This window comes from Rhodamnia argentea, chromosome 3 (assembly GCF_020921035.1).
Source record: "Rhodamnia argentea isolate NSW1041297 chromosome 3, ASM2092103v1, whole genome shotgun sequence".
Taxonomy (NCBI): domain Eukaryota; kingdom Viridiplantae; phylum Streptophyta; class Magnoliopsida; order Myrtales; family Myrtaceae; genus Rhodamnia; species Rhodamnia argentea.
The window spans coordinates 33093364-33118462 of record NC_063152.1 but is presented as its reverse complement, the minus strand read 5'-3'; the positions used below and the strand labels follow the sequence as shown (position 1 = coordinate 33118462).

The 25099-nt window shown below is 41.4% G+C and overlaps 4 protein-coding genes across 7 annotated transcripts; 1 reads left to right on the top strand and 3 right to left on the bottom strand.

The window, feature by feature from the left end:
- The first annotated feature begins 1318 nt into the window (after positions 1-1318).
- LOC115748057 (DCD domain-containing protein NRP-B-like) lies at positions 1319-3482 on the top strand. 2 transcript variants are annotated; one of them, XM_030684429.2, is made up of 5 exons: positions 1319-2210; positions 2418-2518; positions 2682-2765; positions 2868-3030; positions 3134-3482. In XM_030684429.2, the coding sequence occupies exons 1-5, from the start codon at positions 1424-1426 to the stop codon at positions 3151-3153; spliced, it is 1155 nt and encodes a 384-aa protein (XP_030540289.1). In that variant the 5' UTR covers positions 1319-1423; the 3' UTR covers positions 3154-3482. The 2 variants fall into 2 exon arrangements, with proteins under 2 accessions (XP_030540289.1, XP_030540290.1); XM_030684430.2 differs by having other exon boundaries at positions 1320-2210; positions 2868-2978; positions 3173-3482.
- Positions 3483-10151: 6669 nt separating this feature from the next.
- LOC115748012 (RNA polymerase II transcriptional coactivator KELP) lies at positions 10152-13147 on the bottom strand. Its single transcript, XM_030684374.2, has 3 exons — positions 12698-13147; positions 11817-11922; positions 10152-10469 (listed from the first exon to the last, which is right to left on the bottom strand). The coding sequence occupies exons 1-3, from the start codon at positions 13022-13024 to the stop codon at positions 10375-10377; spliced, it is 528 nt and encodes a 175-aa protein (XP_030540234.1). The 5' UTR covers positions 13025-13147; the 3' UTR covers positions 10152-10374.
- A 1602-nt stretch (positions 13148-14749) lies between these two features.
- On the bottom strand, positions 14750-18881 carry LOC115748011 (F-box protein SKIP8). The gene is made up of 3 exons (XM_030684372.2): positions 18299-18881; positions 16149-16345; positions 14750-15306 (listed from the first exon to the last, which is right to left on the bottom strand). The coding sequence occupies exons 1-3, from the start codon at positions 18737-18739 to the stop codon at positions 15048-15050; spliced, it is 897 nt and encodes a 298-aa protein (XP_030540232.1). The 5' UTR covers positions 18740-18881; the 3' UTR covers positions 14750-15047.
- On the bottom strand, positions 18873-24135 carry LOC115748007 (SUN domain-containing protein 5). Of its 3 annotated transcripts, none has more exons than XM_030684363.2 (5): positions 23684-24010; positions 21868-23177; positions 21709-21794; positions 21243-21309; positions 18873-19041 (listed from the first exon to the last, which is right to left on the bottom strand). In XM_030684363.2, the coding sequence occupies exons 1-5, from the start codon at positions 23856-23858 to the stop codon at positions 18889-18891; spliced, it is 1791 nt and encodes a 596-aa protein (XP_030540223.1). In that variant the 5' UTR covers positions 23859-24010; the 3' UTR covers positions 18873-18888. The 3 variants fall into 3 exon arrangements, with proteins under 3 accessions (XP_030540223.1, XP_048131886.1, XP_030540222.1); XM_048275929.1 differs by lacking the exon at positions 18873-19041 and adding an exon at positions 20930-21156 and having other exon boundaries at positions 23684-24135; XM_030684362.2 differs by lacking the exon at positions 18873-19041 and having other exon boundaries at positions 20930-21309; positions 23684-24133.
- Positions 24136-25099: the final 964 nt, after the last annotated feature.

The window sequence follows — 25099 nt, the reverse complement described above, 5'->3', positions numbered from 1 at the left end:
TTCTTCCGTCGGGTTCGACTCTGTAGAGAGAGAGAGAGAGAGAGAGAGCCGCGTAGCAGTAGTCAACCCCAAGCAAGGAATCGTGACGCGTGACGTCATCCCACACGTGTGGTCCAACTGACATTTTCCTTGGGAACAAAAAATTTCCACACCGCATCAAATGCGCGTCGTGTGCTAAGGTGAGGCAGACATGTTACATCGGAGCCTCCGTAGGGCGGTGTGCGGTCAAGATCGAGACTTTAACCCCTAGTTTTTAAGTTAATTGAGGTATGTATGTTAGAGATCAATGAGGAGAAAATGACAATGCAACCAAGATGACGTGTATATTGTTTAAAAAGATTGTGGAGAAGGAAGAGAGAAAAGTGGGGTTGGGAATCTTATGATAGAAGGAAAATACAAAATAACACGAATGATTTTTGAATCATTTTGATTCAATATGTAATGTAGTCCATAAAATTTTAATTTGATCAAAAATATGATCCCCGAACTTTAATCAATATTGCATTGCGGTCCAAAAGTTCAATAATCATATTACACATTGAGCTAAAGTTCATAGATCATATTGATCAAATTAAAAATTCAAAAATTACATTACATATTGGATTAAAATTTTAAAATTATTTTCGTCGTTATCCTTAACGAAAAAGTAGTGGGAACACCAGACCAAATGTGAACTCTCGAAAAGAAGAGTGGAACCTGCTAGTGCTACTGCTACTGCTAGACCTTCTAGAAACCGACACTCGTGATGGAAACCCGGGACCGCGAGACACACTCAGCTTCATAAATTCCCCCAAGTCACCCCTACCTCCCTACTCGCATGAATTCTTGGTGAGTGAGACTTTGTCCGGACTTGAGCCTGGTAAATAGGAAAAGACGAATTAATCCTTTAAATCGTTACGGAATTGCTCGGATTGAAACATAATTATTTTGCGAAAAATTTAAATTTAATGAGCTCGTTATTGTAAGTCTCATATGCTAACCGTCGGAAAAAATCCTCTCGAAATATATATATTGAAATAAAAAACAAAAACAAAAAAAAAACGCTGGAAAAAGTAGAGAAATTCTCGAAATATATACGATTCTCTGTTGATATTCAATCATGTTCCTTATCCTTAACGCCGAAGGAAAATTTGGGGGTAAAAGAAATGGAAGTAATCTGAACGCGGTTAATAATCGCCAAATCACTTTCCATAAATCTTTGACAATTCGACACGCAAGCCTTATCCTTCCTCCTCTGCTTCTTTCTTCACCTTCTTCGAAATTTCCTCTCCCCCACACCGTTATATAAATCTGAACGCTCTGCTTTTTCCACCATCTCATTTCTCTCTCTCGCTCACTTCGCTCACTCTGTTTTTCGACAATCTTCACGCACCGTCAGTCGAGACTTCTTCGCTCGAGAGCGCTGTCGGGTTCCCATCGGAAGATGGAGAGCAATCAGCAGTCGTTCTGGCAGTTCAGCGACCAGCTCCGCCTCGCCAACCTCTCCCTCAACGACCCCATCTGGGGCAACAACGACTTCGCCGCCTCCAGGCTCCCCGAGGAGCGTCGCAGGTTCGACACCCGAGTCGGGGGCAAAGTCGCCCCCGCCCCCACCCCCACCCGCACCAACAACAACAACAGCGATGCCAACATCGGCACCAACACCAACAACAGTCTCCTCAGAAATCCTGTCAACGAGGGTTGGAACGCGGCGACCCCCGTCGCCAAGAGCCCGAGCCCGCTCGACGAACTGCTCGGCCTGCCCGACGACGTCGTCTCGGGCGACTTCAACGGGTTCAACTTCGGGTGGAAGCTTGGGGGGTCCGGCGCGAGCGCGAATCTGAACGATCTGAACCGGTTCGACGACGGGTGGAAGGTCGGAGGGTCGCAGGTCAACGTCCCCATCAACGGCGGGTACAACAAGGCGGCGATCTACGGGGAGCAGCCGCTTGGCTATCCGTTCATCGGCAACTTCGTGAACCTGAAGGGAGGAAAGGCCAAGATCGATGGCGGCGAGCACGGGGGCAAACAGGGGAAGAAGAGCGGGGGCGGATACAGGAAGAACGGGAACGACAACACTAACGGCTTCGAAGGTAAAGAGGGCAAGAGCGACAAGAGGTTCAAGACGCTCCCTCCGTCGGAGTCGCTTCCGAGGAACGAAGCCGTGGGCGGGTACATCTTCGTCTGCAACAATGACACCATGCAAGAGAATCTCCAGAGACAGCTCTTTGGTATGTCCTAAATTTTACTTTTTGATGAGATTAATCTCGTCTTTAAGACACTGTAAATCTCAATCAGATGGTTCAGCAACTTCTTCAGTCAACTTTACTGGTGATTTAGTTAATCGCGAATTGTAACAATTGTTTTGAGTTTGGATTATTGATGTTTTGTAGTGTCTTACGTTCTTTTTTTAATCTTGTCTTATGATGTTTTGGCAGGCTTGCCTCCGCGGTACCGAGATTCAGTGAGGCAGATAACGCCAGGGCTTCCTCTGTTTCTGTACAACTACTCCACCCACCAACTCCATGGCATTTTTGAGGTTGGTCGTCATTTTGATTATTGATTTTGTAAACCACACTTAGTAAGCATACCATTTCTCTTAATTAGCAAGCAAAATGAGGATCAGGTTCTAGAAAAGAAGCATCTTTGGTTTGGATTGAATGAATTCTGAGGTTGCTTATGAGGGAATTCAATGTGTGCAGGCTGCTAGTTTCGGAGGGGCTAACATAGACCCAGCGGCCTGGGAGGACAAGAAGTGCCCCGGCGAATCGCGCTTCCCGGCTCAGGTATTGCCTTTGATAGCGCTAGCCGGTGCTATAAATCCTAGTGTCGTATGGTGGTTAGGACATGGATAGGGGGCTTACTGGAATGATTCTTTGTCTGGGCAGGTTCGAGTGATCACGAGGAAAGTTTGTGCCCCGTTGGAGGAGGACTCGTTCCGCCCGATCCTTCACCACTACGACGGGCCCAAGTTCCGTCTAGAACTGAATGTGCCTGAGGTATTGAACCCCGCATTCTCTTTGATGGGTTGTATGCAGAATTTGTACAGATGATGATCTTCATGCACCTGGAATTTGCAAATCTTATACATGCCTATAATTATGTGAATTTGGGGATCGAATGTTTGATGCATCTAGGCAGGCAGTTCACTTAATGTCCGAGCTTGAATTCTAATGGCAGTTGTTCATTGCAGGCACTCTCTCTCTTGGATATATTCTGGGACCAAGAAACTTGAAAGCACACCTGCGAACAAGTACTTCGAGGCTTGGAGATAACACAGCTTATTGCAAAGAAAGTAGGAAACGGATACGGTTTGGATCTATGGAGACGAGAAGAAGGATTTGATACCTTGTCATGTTAGGAAAATTTTACAGAAGTATAAAAAAAGCTGTCTTGTCTATGGGATGTAAATTTTTGTAAGGGCGGGTTGTTACTTATTTTGCTCGTTCTTCCGTTCCCTCAGTTGGATGATGATATAATAGGATACAAGCACAGAATTCGCAGAAACAGTCTTATGAAGGTTCAAAATGAAAACTGCTCGTCTTTCTCGACGGGATATGAATGCCCGAGCTGTGAAACATTGGTCGGTCATCTAGCTTTGAGTTAGCTATGAAGTTATAAGCTGAACTAAGAGACGAGGAGCTAATTGTTAAGCTCGAGTTCTACTCTGCTCGATCTCGCTTGGTGTTCTGTCGGGATCGGAGTGAATTCTTGCGAAGCTCGAGTTCTACATCGAGCATCCATGACCGATTGCATTCAGAACTTTCTTGGGAATTCTCCATCCCAGAACATAAACAACAGTGCTGGAGATATAAAGCTTACTCGTTGAATTGATTTTCAAATGATCTGGGATTTTGGAATACAAATGTTTGTGAAGTAATAAGTCCGTTTACCATCAGTATTTACTCAAAGCATAAAAAGTGTGGCCTTGTGGAGCAGATTATTACAGGAGTTTTACATGATTGAGGTTGTCGCCGGTCCGGGACATCCTATGCAATCACCGGAAGTGGTGGGAGTTTGGTGCAAAATGGTTGAAAAGACAGTCGAATCAGCAACATTCTCTCTCTCTCTCTCAATTATTGAGCACATCAATCATAATCGTCGTCATCATCATCATCGTTGTTATTATATCAGCAGGAAAGTGGGTAGGCCATCAGTAATGGCGAGTTCCGAAAGCTTGAAGCCCAAGTGATTAGGGGTGTAGTTGCCCTGCACCCATCAAAGCTTCAACCCATCTCTTCCACCTGCGCAACTTGACTCTGGCTTCAAATGCGCAACCCTACCCATCACAACGATTTTCACCCAACCTTTTGATGTTTCCGCACGCCCCTTTACATGTCATCTCCACCGCGCGGCCTAAACGCAGGTAAGCCCGATACGGCATTTTCAGGCGATCACTAAGAAAGTGCAACGCATTCTTACTTTATTGACTTGGATCGCTTTCATTCGAAAAGTTGAGCTAACAAGTTATGAGTTAACTGGATGTTATGAACTGCTATGTACTATAGCGATTAGTGAATGTGAGATTGGTTTGTCTAGTGTCCTCGTAAAGATGCCTCAACAAGTAAGAGACAACACGATAATTACTGTTGGTACGATGGGAATACTTATTTTAGGTAGGTAAAGGGTGAACCAACCGAAACCCGCGATTCTTTTCTTAATCTTTTGCTGTGTAATGCTCCTAGTTGATATGTGCATTCCTATACCTCAACTCGCTGAAGATGAGGGTTAAATCTCCCTCTTTCATCTTATAAAAGAGAGATAGAGAGAAAAGAAAGATGATTTACACTCGTCGACAAGGCTATTTTTAGGGCATTTTTGAGATGATTTATAAGGGTTCCGATACAGAGTGCCCTCGAAGCACTCGTTAAGCAACAAATAATGAGGGTCTTGTAACTTCCAATGGGACCGACTATCTTCGTAATGTACAAAATTCAGTCCTTTAAAGTCGATTTTTGTTTTCATAAACATAGCTAAAAAGTGCTTAGAAAATATTCGTTAGTGTTGGAAGCATGCAGCAGAAGCCCAACACCTCGCTTGGGGTGATCTCCTAGAGAGCCAAAATCCGAACCCGTTAACACATCCAGTTATATTTACCTTCACTCAAAAGCTTAAGCCAATGAGTGCAGGGCCAGTATATCCAGTTAGACCAAGTTAAATCAATGAGTTATGGGTTAATTGAGATGTATTAATTGCTCAACGCTACAACAATTCCCCAATGTGATTGTCAAGAAGGAGCCCAAGTCTGAGCCACTCAACATATCCAATTGGACCCATTTTCACTTAAAAGCTTAAGTCAATAGGTTTTGGGCGAACAAGGATATATTAATTGTTTCACATTACATTAATTCTCCGATATGAAATTTCTCTAACACATTTCTCACGCCCATCCTAACGGTTAATAATACCAAATTTACAAAATCTAGGTCATGGAGTCACGGGATCACTCCTGTTGTCGTAGTGCCGTATTGAGTAGGGAGGGATTCGAAGCATTGAATCTGGCAAAAGACAAGACCATGCGGAGATAAGATTTCCCTTTGTTTTTTGAAAGAATTTGTGTTAATCAATGACTTTGTCGAGAGTTGTTGCAAAGATGAAAGAACCCCCTTCACTCCACTTTGTTCTTTTCTTCCACTCTTCACATGCTGATGTTGAATGGCCTAGTGGTTGGTCGATGAGAGCAACTCAGACGCCCAAGTTTAATGCAATTTTTAGTTGCAAAACTTTAAGTCATTGGTTATCCAATCAATGTCCACCCCATCACTCTCTATCTTAGCAGAACAAGTTAACCACAGAAGCAGCAGTAGCTTAAGTTTTTAGATCATGTTGTTGGACACATCTTTTGGAAAAAGGGATGAAGAAATTGACCGGATACAGTTGTAAAGTGTAAACATGGCTTCCCGGTACGAAAAAATCAGATAGTTAAATGTCAATATATGGCGTCCGAAAATGAGTGCTGCAGAGACAGAGAATAATTTATATGAATTGTACGTAATTAGAAATGGAATTATCATAATGACGATGGATTTGACATCAATGAAGGTTAAAAATTTACTATGAGTGGTTTTCAACGTGGTCTTAATATGTAGGATGATAACCTTGGATGTGTAGATAATAGGAAAAATTTCCAAAAAACATCTAAATTTATTGCAATTGTGACAATTTAGTTCTAATTTTTTATTTTATTTTTTTTTGCCAATTTAATTTTAAATCTTTTGCAATTTTGCCATTTCAGTTTATCCAGCTACCTGACGACATAATATTTTAATATTTTGAAGGAAAAAAAAAGAAAGAAAAAGGAAAAAGTAAAATTAGAAAAATGCAAAAAAAATAAAATAGTAAAATATTATGTCGTCGGACGGCTGATGCTAGCTAGCGTTCACGCCAACGTCGTTCGGCCAAAATTGGCTGGATTAAAAAAAAAAAGTTTAGGATTGAATCGAGAAAAAAAGGGGAGGACTAAATTGATACAATTACAATAGGTTTATAACTTTTTTGGTAATTTTTCTGTTGCTAAGAATAAACCATTTTAAGATGAAGAGGAAGATTGAAGCTAAGAAAAGATTCTCACCGCGATACACACCTAATAGAATAAAGCTTCATCATTGTCTTTTATTTTTGGTTTAATAGAAATGAATCTTAATTTGGAAATTTCCCAATGTTTCGTGCATGTAGCAAGATGGAAGTAAAACGAGGTTTGAAAGCTGGATTACATTTCTGAGAACTCTTTATTTTATTTTTTTACCTAAGAGGGAATTGTTAAAAAGTGTCTTTACGGACTAGTTAAATCATATTTAATTGTGCTTTGAGAACACAATTATCTCTATTCGAAGCACATGACTTTGTCGAAATATATTCGCGCTCAATTTTCAAGGTCTTTTTCATACGCATCATTTCTATTTCAGTAGTCTTCACTAGTGCTCTTGAGATACTCGTCAATATGACCATTTTCTAAAAGTCGACAATGACCTAAAAGCTGGGATTTCAAAATTATATTTTCCAATGCTAATTAGGAGAAAATAGAAGTTCGTGGAAAAGGTAGGCTGTTTTTTCGTTCAAATTTTCCCTGAAATGAGAGCAAAGAAAATAAAAGGACGATAGAATGGCCAGACTTAAAAAAATTTTAGGATTAGTACAACGAAAAACCCTAAAAAACACGTGATAAATTTATTTCAAATTAATTTTTAGGTCACTGCAAACCCCAAACTAGTACACCCATGGCAAAATTAAAACATGAAAAATTTGAAAAGGAAGGATCTAATAAATTCAATTTGGGAATGTTTCTAAAACCAATTATAAGTTTTGGACAAAATTGCCCATGTTCTAATCCCCGGAAATGTCAGGCAACAACGTTTGGCTGATGGACGACCTTAGGCCCTTATTTGAGATTGACTTGGCCAATACAAGCTTTTATTTAAAAGAAAGTCCACTTCAGGCCTTTTTTTTTTTAAGTAAATGACCTAACTTTGGGCTATTGTTTGAAATTTCCCCTCAATTTTCATCACCTCTTGCTCCCAGACAAAGCATAGGGATCTACTAAGGGTGATCGGTTCCAGGGCAACCCGGTTCTCACCCAATAAATGGCAACCAGACCAGAGGAGCTGGTTCCCAATTTCTGACACCGAGAACTGGACTGGACCGGATCGAACGGTCCTCCTTGATTCCCTGGTGGTCCAATGAGACCGTGGCATGTTATGTTTTCTTTTTTGATTTGGCTTTATGTTCTCTCGTCAAATTGCATTTTACCCCTTAACAAACAGAAAGTCAACTAATGATTTGCTTAGCCAAAGAGATTGGGAAGTAGGGACGGATTGACAAATAAAGAGATTTTGTGAAGGTCAACCAAGCGAGCGAGCGAGTGTGAGTGTGAGTGTGCTGTGCGTGAAGGATGGTGGCAATTAGGTGTTTTTTTTTTTTTCAAAATGAGAGTAGGGTTTTTTCAGATTTGTAAGGAAAAAAAAAATCAGTCTAGTTAGGGCAGGCAATTCCACTCCTAAATTCTGGAACCGATCGAAATTCACCGATTCCAAGTTTATGGAACCGGGAACTGGATCGGTGACCTCGAGAACCACCCAGAGTCGGCCAATTCGGTTCGGTCTAGGCTGTTTCTACTCCGTGCGATTCCTTTTGCTCACCTCTAGGTTCTACAAGGAATCATTTCCTTTTTCGTCGGATTCCGAGTGATTATGCAGAATAAAAATTCAAATCCGCGGTCTCACCCTTTAAGCAGATGCAAGATCTCGACTGTTTTTCACTGCTCGGCCAGTACCCACCTGGGGATCACAGAAGCGAGTCCTCCTCCTATGAATTCGGTCGCCTTTGTAGATTAGAAGTAGCCGAGCATGCTACACGATCCAAAACCAAAAACCCTCCCCACTTGTATTCTGCTGTTCTTTTTTTGCTCCATTAATGTTCTGTATGAATGAATAGGTCCTGCAAACTAGTCGTTGTGAAATTGATGCCCTGAACCCGAGCCAGCGTCTAACTGACACTTTCAACAACTGACAGCTCTTCCAAAATTTAAAAAATGTACTGAAACCGAACGAAACCAATAATGAGAAACTTAGCTACACGTGAAGAACGCAACTCCCCAAGCCACGGATCTTTGTATTGGAGCGAAATCTCGGAAACATTTGAATTTTCTATTTTGGGTACATTCAGAACAAAGATTTGTTCAATTTAGTCCCTCTCGTTATTCAATTCACAAAGTTCCACCTCTTTTCTCTTATTCTTTTGTCCCCGGAATCAGCGCAAGGATGGGACACAACGGTCTTCAATCACATGGCGCCTCCAATTTGTTTTCAAAAAAGGTCAAGGACTTGGGGTGTCTCCTCCTGTCCCGAAACCCAATTAACTCTCTCTACCTGCCCTGCTTTCCGGATTCCTCAGCTTAAATACAGAGTCACTGACTTTTAATCTCTTTGTGCAGAAAAGTTGTCAAAGGCTTGCAACTTTTTTTGGGCTATAATGGGGAATTGCTCGCTCAAAGGGGATGCTGAAAAGAGCCTTCCCAAGCAGAGTGGCAATTTCCGGGTGCTCACCGATGCCGGGGAGGTCGTCGAGTTCCAGGGCCCCAAGATAGTCCAGGACGTGCTCGATCACTACCCCGGATATGGTGTCTTCAGGCGGGGTCACGCGTCATCTCGATTGCCCTGTGACGAGCGTCTCACCGGGGGCCAATTGTATTATCTCCTTCCGCTCCGGGAGGAGGAGCAAGGGCAAGAAGGAGACAAGGCGGTTGTATGTGGATTACAGGCAAAAGAGGACGTCAGCCCTGCTGGCTCGGAGAGGAGATCTCTGAGCACCGGGTCGGATCTCGTAGAGAACTTTGCTGGGGGGCTGGGCCCGGCGATGGAGGTGCTGCCGCGGGACGGGAATGGGATGTGGAAGGTGAAGCTGGTGATGGATACGAAGCAGCTGGAGGAGATACTGTCTCAGCAGGTCAATGTGGAGGCCCTCATAGAGCAGATGAGGATGGCTGCGAGTTCAGCTTCGCTCCCGCCGAAGAGAGCGAAGGGTTCATGGGGGGCCGGCTGGAGGCCAGCTCTTTCTAATGTGTTCAAAGTTGGGTTTGATGATGGGAAGTGAAAGCAAGCAAATGGTTTTTGTTTGAGAGCCCGCTCTAGGGGGAAGGATTAGGGAAGGTGTAGTCACCAGTGAGTGACTTTTAAGGATTCATGTGAAACGGCATGATATGTCTGATTATCATGCGTGTATATACTGATCTTTAGCTTGACTTACCATTCCAATTTGGGTGGCAAAATTGTACTCGAGTTATCTAGACTCTGGCTGCATGTCTCTCTTTCGACCATGTATTGTTCCAAAATTATGTGCACCATATGCAATATTGTAAACTAAGAAAGATAATGGAGCAACATAATCTCTGATCATGATCGATGTATCTCACCACATAGATGACTCATCAATCAGATTGTGGGGGCTTCTGGCCAGAAATACATTCACAGAATCCTAGCTTCAAAATGATGCGAAGTTTTCAGAAGATTTGACAGTATAAATTCAGAGCAGCCAGAAACATTAACCAAAATCGACTGGCGGTGGCGAGCACACGAGAACTCTTAATATGATTAGGTGAAACCTGAATCACAGATCACTTAATTGAAAGGGATGTTAGTAGATCCTGAATTCTCATATAACCTCGGGGGTTGCCAAGCTGATAAATGAGTCTTATGCTGTATTATTGTGATGAAACATGGTTTCACTTGGTGAAAAATATGAGACAGCACCACATGTATTGAGTTGATGCGAAATTTGACATCAAGAAAACAAACAAACTCCGCATTGCAGAGCTGGATCTTGGTTTAGATCACACAACTCAGAAAGTTCAAAAGGAAGAAGTTTTAGCATGGTGCCAATGTATTCAAAGGAAATCAACTCTCACATGGTGCTCGACTCCATCTTCTTGACAGCTTTCTCGATAGCAGGTAAATTCTTTCTCAAGATAGACCATTGTTCCTCTGTCAAGCTTATCCCTGAAATGCGATAAAATAATTATTGTAAGTTTAATACCATGCATAGAAAGGAAACTACAAGCAGGACAGTTCTTTTGTTGCAAACTTGCAAGCTTGTATGAGGACTCGAACTAGTAAGCTAATGGCAGAAAAAGCAACTCAGAATAATCCAACCATATAAATTAAGCAGATCGAATCATTTGGATCAAGGCTCCTCTTTTCGCATACTGTTACCATCTCTTTGAACCCATGTCTCTAATGTAGGAGCTATAAAGCCATGAAGTTTAAATCTTTTATTAGACAGGAAATAGAAAAGCCATAATCACTCAACAGCTTTGGGCAGTTTCTCAAATTCTAGGGGCTTGGAAACTTCATCTGTGGAGTGAAGGTTGCACTTAGTAGTGTCATGAGAAATCTCTTTTGCTGCTTGATTCTACAAAGCAAATAATAAGCCACAGGCACATCTTTTTTCCATATGTGATACTGGTTACCATGGAATCAAACTTCAAACTTCATAATTGCCTAAGCTTTACTCTCCTGCGTAACATGATATGCAAGGCTCTATCAAAGCAATCTCCATGGTACATGTGATAGAAGGGAGAATGACCAAGGCTTGTCACTAAAACATGATGCGAGACCAATACTAATACATTGAAAATAGCTTGATCCTGAAACCAGATGTAAGGAGCAAATAATGATGACAAGATATTGAAGCTTCAGTGTCATCACCCCACATCTCAACCCCACGTCATGAAGGTGAATTGTAATGTCAAAAACCCACACGATAGCAGAGATCTGGTTAACACCCTTAATAACGTAGGCTATCAACAATTTGAAGCGAAGTAGTACACTGCAATAGTTACAATTAAGAAGCAGCAATCCAATTCAGAGGGTTTGGGTGTCACCTGTCCTCATCCTTTCTTCCAAGTCGATTTGATTCAAAAACACTCTAGAGCAGAGATGGAAGGTTCCGCATTTACCAGTGAGCTAATCGTCCAATAGACCTACTTCCTTACACTCCTAGCTGCATAAGTAGTTGTCTTACATTTGTATTATTAAGATTATGGAGGCAATTGAACATCTTTTCTGTGGTTTAATTCTTATTCCTTTTCAGATAGCGCCGTGCTGACAACTAATGAACCGACTTGATTTGAAATCCAACAGGTTACTAAGTTTTACTGATGATCCCTTCTGATGCAGCCATATTGAGAAGTCAAAGATCAACTTTAGTCTTTTCCCCCGAGTAGGCGATAAAACTACTTACCTTGCAATGCTTGTGAAAAAAGGGCAAAGTAGATACAAGCATAAAAGAGGCAATCTCTAAGATGCGGAGCTGAAGGCGGCAAATAGCTATGAGCAAGAATTTACCTTTTGAAGTAGGGAATTCCTTGCCGCCTTTCTTGAAATACTCCCTAATTGAGACAAGGGGTTTGCCTCTAAACTCTTGCATTGTCACCTTTCTCTTTTCTGATAACTGCATCAAAAGAACCAAAGAATAACAGCAATGATCAAAGCAAAACAAGTCACCGACCTTTAAGCAAAACACCTATCATATCACAGTTTTCCCCATTAAAGTCAGAACGAAATTCATGCTATAACTCCTAATAACTTTCCAAAGATTCGTTTTTTCTTCTCAAGTCGGGGATATCATTCGTTTAGCCACAATTAGCGACCATTGACACCTGACTCCATTGTCGTTAAAAACATTAAATGAAGATATACCATGATGAATTACACAAGCATTTTCGTGAGGACGGCGAATAAGCTTCTTATTGGTGGAATGAGATCACATAAATAAAGAACATATAAATCTCGAACGTGCGATATTTAATGCCCCAATCACGTGGAAGCCGGATTAGACAGAAGCCGCACGTGCGAAATATACTGGGACACAACCTGGCAGTTCGTTTGGATAAGATAGAATCCAATAGTTTAAACTTACAAGTGGAGACATGCATACTTAGACAAGCCATCTGGATACTTTGATGATTTGCATTTTCTACTATACAGTGGATCATATAAAACCCTAGATAGCCAGAATTATTCTCAAATTCTGCAATTCATATCCCTCCACACAGAACATATCTCAAATTCCTCAAAAAAATCACCTCTTTTGAACCTCCCTTCTCTGCTCTCACGCACTTTTGCAGCAACAAAACAGAGAAAACTCAACGAAAGCAATTGCAAAAAAACAAGTGAAAGAAACAACGATAAGCAGAATCAGAGGAAAGGAAGAACCACTAATTCACCTTGCAGATGATAAGGTCACCGTCCTCAGTATACTCCGCTTCGCCGCTTGGCTTCTTCCCTGTCTCCTCCTCCTCGTCTTCCTCCTCTTCCGCTTCCACTTCCTCCGCTACCGCGTTCGCTCGCTGATCCTCCTTCGCTTTCTGCTCCTCGAGGAAGGACTGGACGACCTGCCTGACAATGGCCTTGTACTTGGGTTGAGAGAGGTCCATGCCGAGCCTCTCCGACGCCTGCTTCCGCACCTTGTACTCGGTGGTCTCGTTCATGTCCGACTCTTCCAGAACCTCGCGCACCGCCGTCCCGATCCTCCGCTCGACGTCCGAGTCCATGGCTGTTCTGCACTTCGGAACCCTGAAAATCTAAAGCTGCCGACAAAAGGGGGAGATGGAAAGGGAGAGTGCTTTGTCAAAATTTCAAGGTACGAGGTTGAGTAGAGTCGCTTCCCAAGTTAGGAAATTTTGGTGCTAGTTATACATAACCGTGAAAAACAAAAAAAATGATGATGTTCCTATGACTGCGTAGTGTGTGTTTGAGGAAAGCTTGTCAATTTTTGCAGATCTCAAATCCAGAAAAGGAATTTCTGAGCCAATAAATGGAGAGAGAGAGAGAGAATTGTGCTGAGAAACACTACCGAAAAAAAAAAAAAGGGAGAGAATCATAAAATAACATTATAATTCTTCAATAAGATCAAAAAACATTTTAATTATTGAAAAGCTTAGGTTAATCTTAAAAAGTCTAAATGGGAAAATAAGAACATCTTAAGATGCTATATTATCTTTGTAGAAATTGGTGTAAACTTGAACTTTGCCGACCCCCATGAGAACTCCGCAGCTCAATCCCCAACTGAAATTAAGCCTAAATGGTTGCCATTCGACATAAGACCCAGTTAAGGCGTAATCCAAATTCAAAACAAAGGAAAATCAAGAGAGGGATTATATGGAGATTTAGGCTAAGCGAATTTGGTATACTTTTTTTTAGCTAAATTAGCGTAGAGGAGAGCATGGGCGGGGTGGGCCGGATCCGGACCTAGACCTTGAAATCAACTATGTTATAAACGGTTTCCAGTTTTTAAAATCGAGAACCAACCCTATTTGTATTGGAATATGTTTTGGAATCGACCCTGTTTTTCGGTCCAGTTCTAGAGTCTACTCAAAAACCTGTTTTCCTTTATATATCAAAATAATATGAGTATCGATGAAATAAGCAATAAAAATTACAATCCACCAAAAGCAACAATCCAAAATATAATAAACAATACAACGAGATGAGAAGAAACAGAGGATTGAGAGGAGGTAAGGGCCGTGAGGCAATTAAAGGGCAAGCGACGCTGGACTAGCCACTAGGTTTCCTTTAAAAAAATAAAAAATAAAAATCGATTCTAAAATCTATCCGGGTGGGTCTTTATCTAAAACCAGAAATCGTACCGGTTTCAATCGGTTCCCAAAAATTGGAATCGATTCTCCGGACCGGTTTAAGCGAGAACCGATTCCCGACACTATTTTTCCGGTGAGCCAATCCGAATTTCGGGTAAACCCAGTCCGCTTGCACACCCTTAAATTAGGGTGCTCATTCTATTGCAAATTAGGGAAAGCACTTGGCATATGTCGCTTTATTTCAAAACATAGTGGTATGCCTTTTGGACTTCAATAACGATCATGCTAAGTCAGACTGATTTTCACATACCCTTCGCATTCCTCTTTTTTGCTTCGTGGGATTTATAAATATAAGAATCACTTTCCAATCCAGACAATGCCATGATTCACACGAGCAAATGTCATGACTCATGTAGAATCGACATCAACTTAAGACAAAATGTTTAAGACCTACGTAAGGCAAGTAGGTACATCCGATGCCATCGGAAGCGTAACGATAGAGCTACCGGCATCAGAAAAATCAAACTAGAGCTGGAGACACTGAATATATAAGACATACAGGACATCCAGTTCCATGCAACTCCAAAACACCATTGATATCACGATCCACCACGTACTTTCCACCCATATCTGGCATTTCTAATAGCCCTCGTTCGATTCATGCCAAACTCGACCGGTATGTTCATCCCTCAAATTGAATCTCATTGCTATCGTGTATGTACTTTCATAGGTTGAGCAAGACTATACAGAACAGAACAAGAAGAAACACTGTGATATGGATGGTAAAGCAAGACAGCCTTCATGTACCAGACTCACCCTTAGAAAGGTTGGGGGGAAAAAATTATAGAGTACCCCTCGACAAAATCACAGATAATTGAACCACTTTTTCAAATCCTTTCCTCCCTACAGACTAGTTACCACTATTTCTCCAGCGACCGAGACTATGATCTTCATTCTCGGCAACTGCCTGCTCATCCATTTATCCATGAATGTTTTGTTGATCCACGTCTCCATCAATGAGCATCACCGAGCTATGATGGTGTACCATGTACCACTGTCCATTATGAAATTCAAAGACATTAGTCACGTTAAAAGGCCCGGTATCCATGTCAACAAAAGTTTTCATGGTGACCCAAGCCATGTCTGTCAGCACTCGGACACGAACGTCGCGGACCTGGAAGTCAACACCTTGCTCCCAGTTAAATGCAAGCTGCCAACTTTGTATCACAGCATTATACCTGTAAACAAGTGTCAGCCACTTCCAATTCTGTGAACTATGGTTTTACCACCCCTGCTAGAAAGGAGATGCAACCTAGGCTTGACTTTGGTAAAACACTAGAAACTCATATAGAAGATCGAAGGGAAATCAAGATGCATAATCACTTTCAAGAAAAGACACGAGATAAGAGAGGACATCATTAAGATCAAAACACAGAGGCTACACTGATGTTATGACTCAGATGGAGGTGCACAGCACAACCATGTAGTGCGGTCGATCAGGTAGGAGCCTAAGCAGTCATGAGAAGCAGACTAAGGAAAGCTAGCGAAAGATCAAGCTATCAGACCAAGGTAAGTGAATGATGAAATGCCTTCTCCAAATGGAAAGACTGGGACTGACACAGCGAATAAACTTAACAAAAAAATCACATACGCAGGGAAAAGAAAACAACAAAATTAACAACAAGCACGCATGTCCGCTCCTCACGTCTCTTTTACCAGTGACACCATCCATGAGGACTAATAAGAAGTTTTCAACATCAACTAAAAAGATAACAGAGCAAAAGTATGTGTTTCTTTAGAGGCGACTTCCAATCATTTCTTTAGATAATGTACGAACATTTCAAACAGTTGCCGACTGGACATACTATATAAGATACTTCACAATTATTGCTCTATTTCTACGTCATCAAATATCCATCATCAGCCAACATGACTTTATTGGGCTATATTGACCGGTAAAGACAGACACCCAACCTTCATATCAACAGAGTAGATGCCAGCTCTAAGACTCCACAATCCAAGCACAAGACAAAATCTCAACACTTGTTGGAATTCTGAAGACAGAGACAGGAATTCATACCCAGAAAAGATTTCCCCAGAAGCATGAACACACTTGACATAATCCGCATTGTGCCAAAGGCGGCTCATTGATTGAAGGGCCCTTTCTCTAATGACGTTAAAGAATTTTGAATTAATATTCACAATAGCCCTTGTAGCCGCATAGTAGGCTTTCCACCCATTGACTGGTGTCACGCTATTTTGTTCCAACGTAAAATCCTGAACTAAAGAAAAGGCATTAACATTTGAATAAAGAAGAAAAAAATCATTCTGCGGAAGTTTCACTTTGGTAAACAAAAATAGAGATTAACATCGAGAACACAGGAAGAAAATATACACTCCGAAAACTTGCCACTCCTGAAACCTTTGCACATAATCGAGTATGGAACACATCATATCGCTTAAGTTAAACCCTAATCTGAAAACCTAAGCAGTTAAAGTTCGAGCAAGAAATAGAGGTATCTGTACAGCAAGAGAAAAAAAATATATGCAAGTTCTATTGCAACAAATTGAACCAATAGGAATGTGTGAGGCCATCGTCAATGCTGCTTTCATGTCGAACTTGATCACAAACATACCAACGGAGCAAAACTCTATCGACCACTTTCCTTCACTTTGTCAAGATTAACAAGAATATGAGCATATGAATGACATGAAAGGTCGGCGAAACCAATTATACACCCGACGGCACATAGCTAGTGCAATATCAATAAAGGACTTGTCTATCTACTCCCAAGAAAACATTGGAATGGTAATGCACCAATATTTACATTAGGAGGTACATGGTAGAATTCAATTAGGTAGCATAGAAGAGGAAAAAAAAGGATGCCCCCCCAACCCCCACACCCAAACCCCCAAACCAAAACCAACAAAACAACCTGTCATACTAATAGATTAAGGCCTTCTGAGACTTGCAGAGCTGTGGCGGAGAAAGATGGAGAGACCAAGTGGATGCAAAATCCTCACTATTCGCACAACCTGATACGACGTGCGTGGAAAACAATTAAAAAAAAAGAGATGCGCATGGATACACTTGAATGTTTCAACATGAGTTATAATGTACAGGCTTACCGCCAGTATAAAACGAACGGATAACTTCAGCATTTTCTATGATGAGGTGACTTCATAGATATCTCTCGTGAATGCTAATTCTCCTAACTTAACATACTCCTCTAGTGTCATGAATTTCCTCAGGAAGTTTCTTAATTTCAGGTGATGCAATAGCTATCTCTCGTGAATGATTCTCCTCCTATATCACTAATTCTCCTAACTTTACATACTTCTCTAGCGTAGTGAATTTCCTCAGGAAGTTTCTTAATTTCATAGAAACGCTACCCAATCATAGTAAACTGTCCATGATGGAAAGAAGCCATTCCTCCCCAAGTCAAGGACGAAACCAAATACCGCTGTAGTGGGAGCAAAACTAAACTATTATACCATATCTCATGCCTATTTTTTGTGAATGATGATTTTCCTCCTAAATCACTAATTCTCCTAGCTTTATGTACTTCTCTAGTGCCATAAATTTCCTTAGGAATTTTTCTTAGTAACGACTACCAAACCATATAAAACTCCTAATGATGGAAAGAAGCCCTTCCTCCCCAAGTCACAGAGGAAACCAAAATCTGTCGTAGTGGAAGCAAAACTAAACTAAACTATTATGCCATATTGGATAGCTTTAGGAATGATAATTTTCCTCCTAAATCACTAATTCTCCTAATTTTAGGTACTTCTCGTGTCATAAATTTCCTTACGAAGTTTCTTAATTTCATAATGTCTAACAAACCATAGAAAACTCCTGATGATGGAAAGAAACCCTTTCCTCCCCAAGCGCAGCAGAAACCAAAGAATGCCGTAGTGAGAGCTAGACTATCATAGCTCAGTTTATAGCATATGCTGCACAGTATTATTGAGCAAACAAAGGGTACAAAACCACAAATTCTTGGATCAACCATGGCAAGTTTCAACTCCTACGGAATAGTACAAATTCTTGTCAAATTTCATACTTTAGCTCCATTTGACAACTCTTCTCAGCTTACATTATTAGGGCAACCGCACTCAGAAACCCAAGCAACGGCATGCCATAAAGAACAATCCAACAGCGAACGCACATAAATCCAATTTCCAGCACTAAATTCTACAAAACATCGGCGAAGACGAACCAAACCTCACCTTATGATAGAGCGCTTTCCAGGCATTGTCATCATTAGCCGCCTTCCGCATTAAGGAATTAGTCATCGAAAGCCGGCACAAGCTCGGGTAATCGAGGTAACTCAGTGCATGCGTCGTAATCTCTGGCACGAGCTGTTCCATCATTGAAGCCCCGCTCTGCCTCTCCGCCGCGGCAGCCACCTCTGCTGCGCCACCTCCGTTCACGTACGTCGCTCCAACAGCCATCGGGGCGGAATCCGAATTCGGCACGCTCGAGCCGCAGGTGCACGCGCAGTCGCAGGGCTTCAAGCTCACCGACTGCTTGGAGGGCTTCTTCGATTTCGAGGAGACGACAGTGAGGAGGAGGCAGCCGAGGAGGAGGCAGAGAGCGGTGGCGACCGCGGCTACGAAGTGAGGACCGGATGCGAGGTAATCGGTGGTGAAGCTAGGCTGTATCTCCATTCATAAGACATGAAAGCTGCAGAGAACATGTAAAAAAACCCTAGACGGAGATAGGCCCGGCTCCAAATGAGGAGCGCCGCGTCGCGAGAGATCTTTGTAGAGAAAGGAGGAGGGTTTCCTTGCTCCGACGAGGGCTTGGGTTGAGCAGTCTAGAGAGATTCAAGCGGTGGATGACCGGAGTTCGCCGGCGACGTCACAGAGGAAGGAGAGCGGAAGAGAGAGAGAGAGATCGGCGACATTAGAGAGTCCCGTCGAGTCGTAACTGTTTGGAAAGAGGAACCTCGGACGCGTGCCTGGTCCAACTGTAAATACCATGAACGAGGACAGTAATTTCTGTGATTGCATTTTCTTTTTTTTGTTTGAGGACATCAATCACTCAATATCAATTCTAGTGTGAAAAAGGCGGCCAATAAAATAATTTAGCAGGGTAGAGGGAAAAAACACAAGGTTTTATCTTTATTGGTCCCAAAAGAAAGTCCGATCAAATCGGCCTCGTTGGGAGTCTCATGTCCGAACCCGTCAATATATCCAGTTAGACTCATATTCACATTCGCTCAAAACCTTAAACTAGTGAATTATGGATCGGTTAGGATATATTAATTGATATACACCATATTAATTCTTCCATGTAAGATTTCTATAATATAACTCACACGTGCCTCCTAACAACGACGACATTGCTCGCCTCTTAAGGAATCCTATTGGACATTTAACTCGCCGTTCAATGGATTCCCCTAAAAAGATACATAATTTTCTCGATATTTCTATATGTTTTTCCCGATTCCTTTGCTATCGCGGGCCTTATACAATCGATCGGAACATATAGATATCCCTTCAACATAACATAGATTATCGAAAGGATTTTGGAGACCAATCAAAGCACGAAAACTAGGATCTTTTCGGAAAATGGATTCATATTTGAAGAGTGCATGACCGCATAGATAAACTCATGCTGACCCTCCAATATTGAGGAAGGAATTGAAATGTAATAATATCGAGATTAATGCAAAAGATCAAATCGAAAATTTCCATTAATGGAAGTTAATGGAAGTACTACCTTAGCCTGGTCTAAAGTAAGATAGCTTAGAACAACCGCTCCAACTTCCAAGCGATCGCGAATTCTATTACACCTTATCTTTTTATTTTTCAACACAAAGGATCGGCAATCCCAAACCAAAACATAAAAATAAGAAAATTAACCCTCGACTCAAGGAGCGAAACACCCAACAGACTTGTTCTGGAATAAACCGAGCAACACTTAGCAATTTGATGTTATCAAGTTGATTCATAAGTGGTACGAGGTTGAGCGGGACTAAATCCGCCAAAATTTTACGAAAATATGAAGGAAAAAAATCAGCCTAAAAATCGAACAAAAGCACGTGATAATCTCTCACGTTGTATGTAGTTTCGCGGTAAAAAATTAAATCGATGCACCTTTAGCTACTAACGTCTTGTGTCACCGATCAAGAAGTCGTGCGCCGGTGGTACGAATGTCCTGCCGACGCGCTGAGGGTTTCGGGTTTATAGAGTTCCAGATTTTAGACTTTCCTTTAATATTGATTTCCCTGATCAATTTACAGGTTTTCTTTTTCTGATTTTCATAAAAGTTTCTATATATTATGCTACTAATATCCATAATTTGAGCCTATCTTCACAAACCTTGTCTCTTGTAAATCCATCATCAAATCAATTGCTTTAAGCTTCCAATGTATGACAGCATTAATTATTGATGGCGCCGTTCTTAGGGGTTCAGAATTAGGAGAATTACCAAAAAAGTCCTAATATTATTGCAATTGTGCCAATTTAATCTTAAACTTTTTTTTTTGGGCAATTCAGTCGAAACTTTTTGCATTTGTGCCAATTCAATCCATCTGCCCAGCCGGTTGCTAACGTGGACATATATTTTTTTTAACAATATTTTAATATAATTTTTTGGTTTTTTCTTTTTTGTCCTCTCTTTCTTTTTGTCTCCATCTTCTTCACCAGCTGGTTGCCGACCTTGGTGAAACTCGCTCCCGCCCAGCCATGGCAAGGCTCGACCACACCAAATAATTAAAAATTTGAGAAAATCGAAAGGATATTAAAATAGTGTTAAAAATGTGTATGTCGGTGCCAAGTGTCCAAATGGTCCGAATCGATACAAATGCAATGACTAAATTGCCACAATTGTAATAGTTTTAGAATTTCTTTGATAATTTTTCCATTCAGAATCTCATCAACACGAAAGCAAAAGGAATAGCAGAAGTTTCCCAACAGAACCGATTCCTGAGAATGAAGGCTTGTGATTACATAGGGCAAAATTTTTCCTATCCAGAGCTACAGAAGAAGTCAGGGACTAGCTATAGAATAAGGGTATGCACATTGTCATGCTGCTGCTAAGTAATATCAGAAGCCACCCTCGACTTGTGTGGACAGCTCTGTCGGGTTGAGAGGCTCGAAAAGTTAGGGAGGGCCGTGTTGAAATTAGCTTGAGAAGCGCGCAGCAGAAGAAGAAAAAACTCACTGCCATCACGGCAAGCTCCTTGTTTTTCAGACTGGCCTGATCTCTCGCGACCTTCTCAATGTCCGATCTGTAATGCCATCAGCGAAAGGATTAATGAAGTGAGGAGAGGACTTTGATGGATAGCATTCTGGAGACTCTGAAAAACATGGTGACAATATTCAAGGAGATAAGGGTGATGATCTAGCATGATTAGATGACAGTGTCTCTGCAAGTACTAGGAAGAAGTGAAAAGGCAAATGGACTAGCAACAGTAGATGGCTCCAATCAGTCCATACACATGTTAGTCCTGAAAAAGAGTCGGTTCAGTTTTTTATCCTCAACGTGGTATAAGTTTCGCTTACTGCTGAAAATCCTGAAAAAGAGTCGGTTCAGTTTTTTATCCTCAACGTGGTATAAGTTTCACTTACTGCTAAAAACAAAGCAAGCCAAAGAGGAAACTCAAGCAAAATTCACAAGAAAGTCTAACCTCAACAGGGTGTTTTCTTGACCGAGCAAATCCACTTGCGACGAGGCAACAGACTTCCATAACACAAGATCCCTATATCCTTTTTCCTGAAGGAACCTAGTGTTAGACAAATAAGGTGATTGACAGACAAAGAGTAGCTAAGGAGCAGATAAGCTATACCATAAGTTCCTTCCACTCCATGAGGTCTCGAATCTCTAATTTTCTTTTCTCCACGAGGACCAACATCGTAGATACCTGTTTCTCGTGTTCGGGGAACATGTCCCCTTGCCGTCGGTTCAATTCTTTGATATACTCCTCCAACACCGACAAGTTCTGTTCAAGAGCCCGAACTTTCTGCATCAGGATTTTAAGGACAGTGTCACCGGGAATTCTGCCATTTAACATTTGCCTCACTTCCTCAATGGGATCAGGAACCTTTCTTGTAATGTCAGGATCAGTTGCCTCATGAGCTTTTGCATTTTGTGCGTGATCAACAGCTTCGGTTGTCGTAGTGGCTGTCTCAACTGCATTTTGACTTCTATCATCACTCTTAAGTTCCACAGCAACTGACTCATGTCTTGGCAGGTGTGTTGCCGAAGCATTAGGCTTTGCAAGATCACCTTGAGAAGGTTCACTAGAAGGCACAAAGAGATCTTCGAGCATCCGCTCTATTGCATCGATTCCAAACACCTCCATGACACTTAGCGTGCAATAGAACTTTGATCCGTAATGACTAAGCAAATTCAACTTCAAGTACCTCAACCATTTTGGCTCGGGCAGCTTGAAGGTTTGAATATGCTTCACGTTCTTGGCGACGAACTTGCCCAGTGGGGACCATGTTTGCGTAGGGTAACTCAAACTTCCAGACAACTCGAATTCCTTAAAATTGGAAGAGTAGTGCTCAAAGTTTGCGATTTTGACTGCATCGACCAGAGTTTCCTCTGCAAGCTCAATCACGACAAACTTCTCTGCGATAGAACAAGGGTTTCTCAAGTACTTGTCATGGTCTTTTCCGAGTATGTTGGTTGCTCCTTTCGCTTCTTTGTTATGAGCAAGAACCTTCGCTCCCTTTGATGCAGACGCATAGTTATACTCAGTTCCATCCGGTTCGAGCCGGTGTGTAATGTTGACGAGCCAAGTAGGTATTCCCAGCACTTTTTCCTGCCTTCTTGAGTTTCGAAAATCATCAAAATTGAGATAAGAAGGCCGATTACCTCTCAAATTTGGCGGTTCTGGTTGACGTGCTTTTCTTCCTTCTTCTGATTGTATTCTACACACCGGAGCAGCACAACCAAATAAGTGCCCAAGGACTTCTTCATTTACATTGATCTTTGGAAGAGGCTGCTCAAAATCTCTAAGTTCTCGAGGCACATGTGACCTGTCGCAAGCTGTACACTTTCTGGGTTCTGAACTCAACTGATTTGCTCTGTTATCGTTACCAGCGCCGACTATATATGCATGCTTGTGAAGCTTATTGTCCTTGCGAACACCTGAAAAGGGCAAGCTTCAAATTTAGCTAACTGCAGGACAGATACGATCAAACAACAGCATTTAGCACTTGGTCTGAAAAGAGACAGTAGATTATCATGAATTCATGGACACTGCAATGTTCTTATGATTTTTCATCCTGCCCCAGAAACAATGGGCCTCCTCCAATTCACTGGTAACTTTCACGACTGAGCATCAGCAGGAAAGAGCAGACCAAATCTTGAGGACAAAACGGGCATCACAAATGGAAATCTGAATGTATTGTCAAAACGTAAAATTCAAGGAAAAACTAGATAAATGGAAAATGGAAGCTTCTTTTTTGCACAATTCTAATTAAAATTGGAAAGAACTGATCTTGACTCGTTCCCATCAAATGGCACACGCCCAAAACCGATCAAACTCAAGCAACTACCTCGGAGGCTCGCACACGAGTTAGATGCAACTCAACAGAAAGCGCAGCTAAGAGAAAGAAGCGAACTTTATTTCAGAAAGCGGGCAAATTCTTCACCTTCGCTTCCATGGCTCAGCCCGGGTTTCGAGCGGGAAAAGAAGACGAAGCACCAGACCCAGAAGATCAAAGACGTCAAGAAGAGCTCGCGCAGCCTCTTCCTTCCGCCATTGCACCCGCATTCGCCACTTTCGAGTCGGGTCTCGTCGCTATCGCGCTCGATGTGGCTGGACATTATCGTGGCTCATTGGGCGAGGAGAGTAATTTTGCATGTGGGATCTCTGTTCCTTCTGTTCATACAGATGGAAAGCAACGACAATCTCTTGGAATTCCTCAGGAATAGGAGGTAGAATGACGAGCAATTTTTGGGGTTTTGGTTTGAAAATTATGTGCATCTTTCCATTGGTTGAGTTTTGGCATCTGGTCAGTTTGTTCTTTTCGCCATGTGACTCTCGTGTCTATTTTGTTTCCAGTTCTCGCGGAAACAACTTATTGAATGTTTGGTTTGAAGGAATGTGAAATCTCATGTTTGGTGCATAAGAAAGAGGTGGAATGCCATTCTACCAGGCCTGTTTTTGTTACTAGAAATTCTTGAATGGATTCTCATTCCAAGTAATATTATTTTGAAAGAGATTCCTTGTCGATTATATGGATTAAGGAAATTTTTGGTCTTTCACGAGAAGATTCTTCTCATCAACGGCAACGAAGAACAACTAGTGATGAGTGGTTGACGGCGAAAGCCGATGATTGGGATATAGTGATTGACCATCGACGACATCGTCTAACTATTGGCAACAAAGTCCGGCACCTGGCGAAGGAGTTTGTTAGCAATGACCGTTGCGACCGGTGGTAGAGTCCGGCGACTTGTACTGCCGGCGCATGGTGGCAGTGGGGGCAACGAATGAGAGTTTTTAGAAGAATTCTCTTTCACGGCGAATTCAATTCTCAAAAGTAATGGGAATCATTAAGGAATCAGATTCCGCGTATAGGAGTGACTTCGATTTCAAGTTTGCCAAACTAAAATCTTCATAATAATTTATTAATTAAAATGAATAAGATTAATAATTAAAATTAATTAATAAAGAGATCAAATATAAAAGTTATTGGCAACATATATCAAATAGTGAATATTAAAATTAATCCATAATTGATGCTTAAAAAGTCGAACAATTCTGAAATGATTATACGCTTAACAAGTATCCTAAGAACAAGACACTCGCATTAAGCCTTTGTTTATTTCGCAAAAATGAATAATTTAAAAAATATTTTCACAAAATAATTACTTATATCTCCCATAAAAATGAATGAAAGAAAAATAATTTCATCATTTACGCAAATATTTAGACATAAATTATTATCCATAATAAAAATATTATTTACTAATTAATTATTTCAAGTGATACATTTGATCATGTTTAGAAAATTATTTTCAAATCACTCATTTTTCTCGAAGCCTAAATATTACTAACAAGTTTC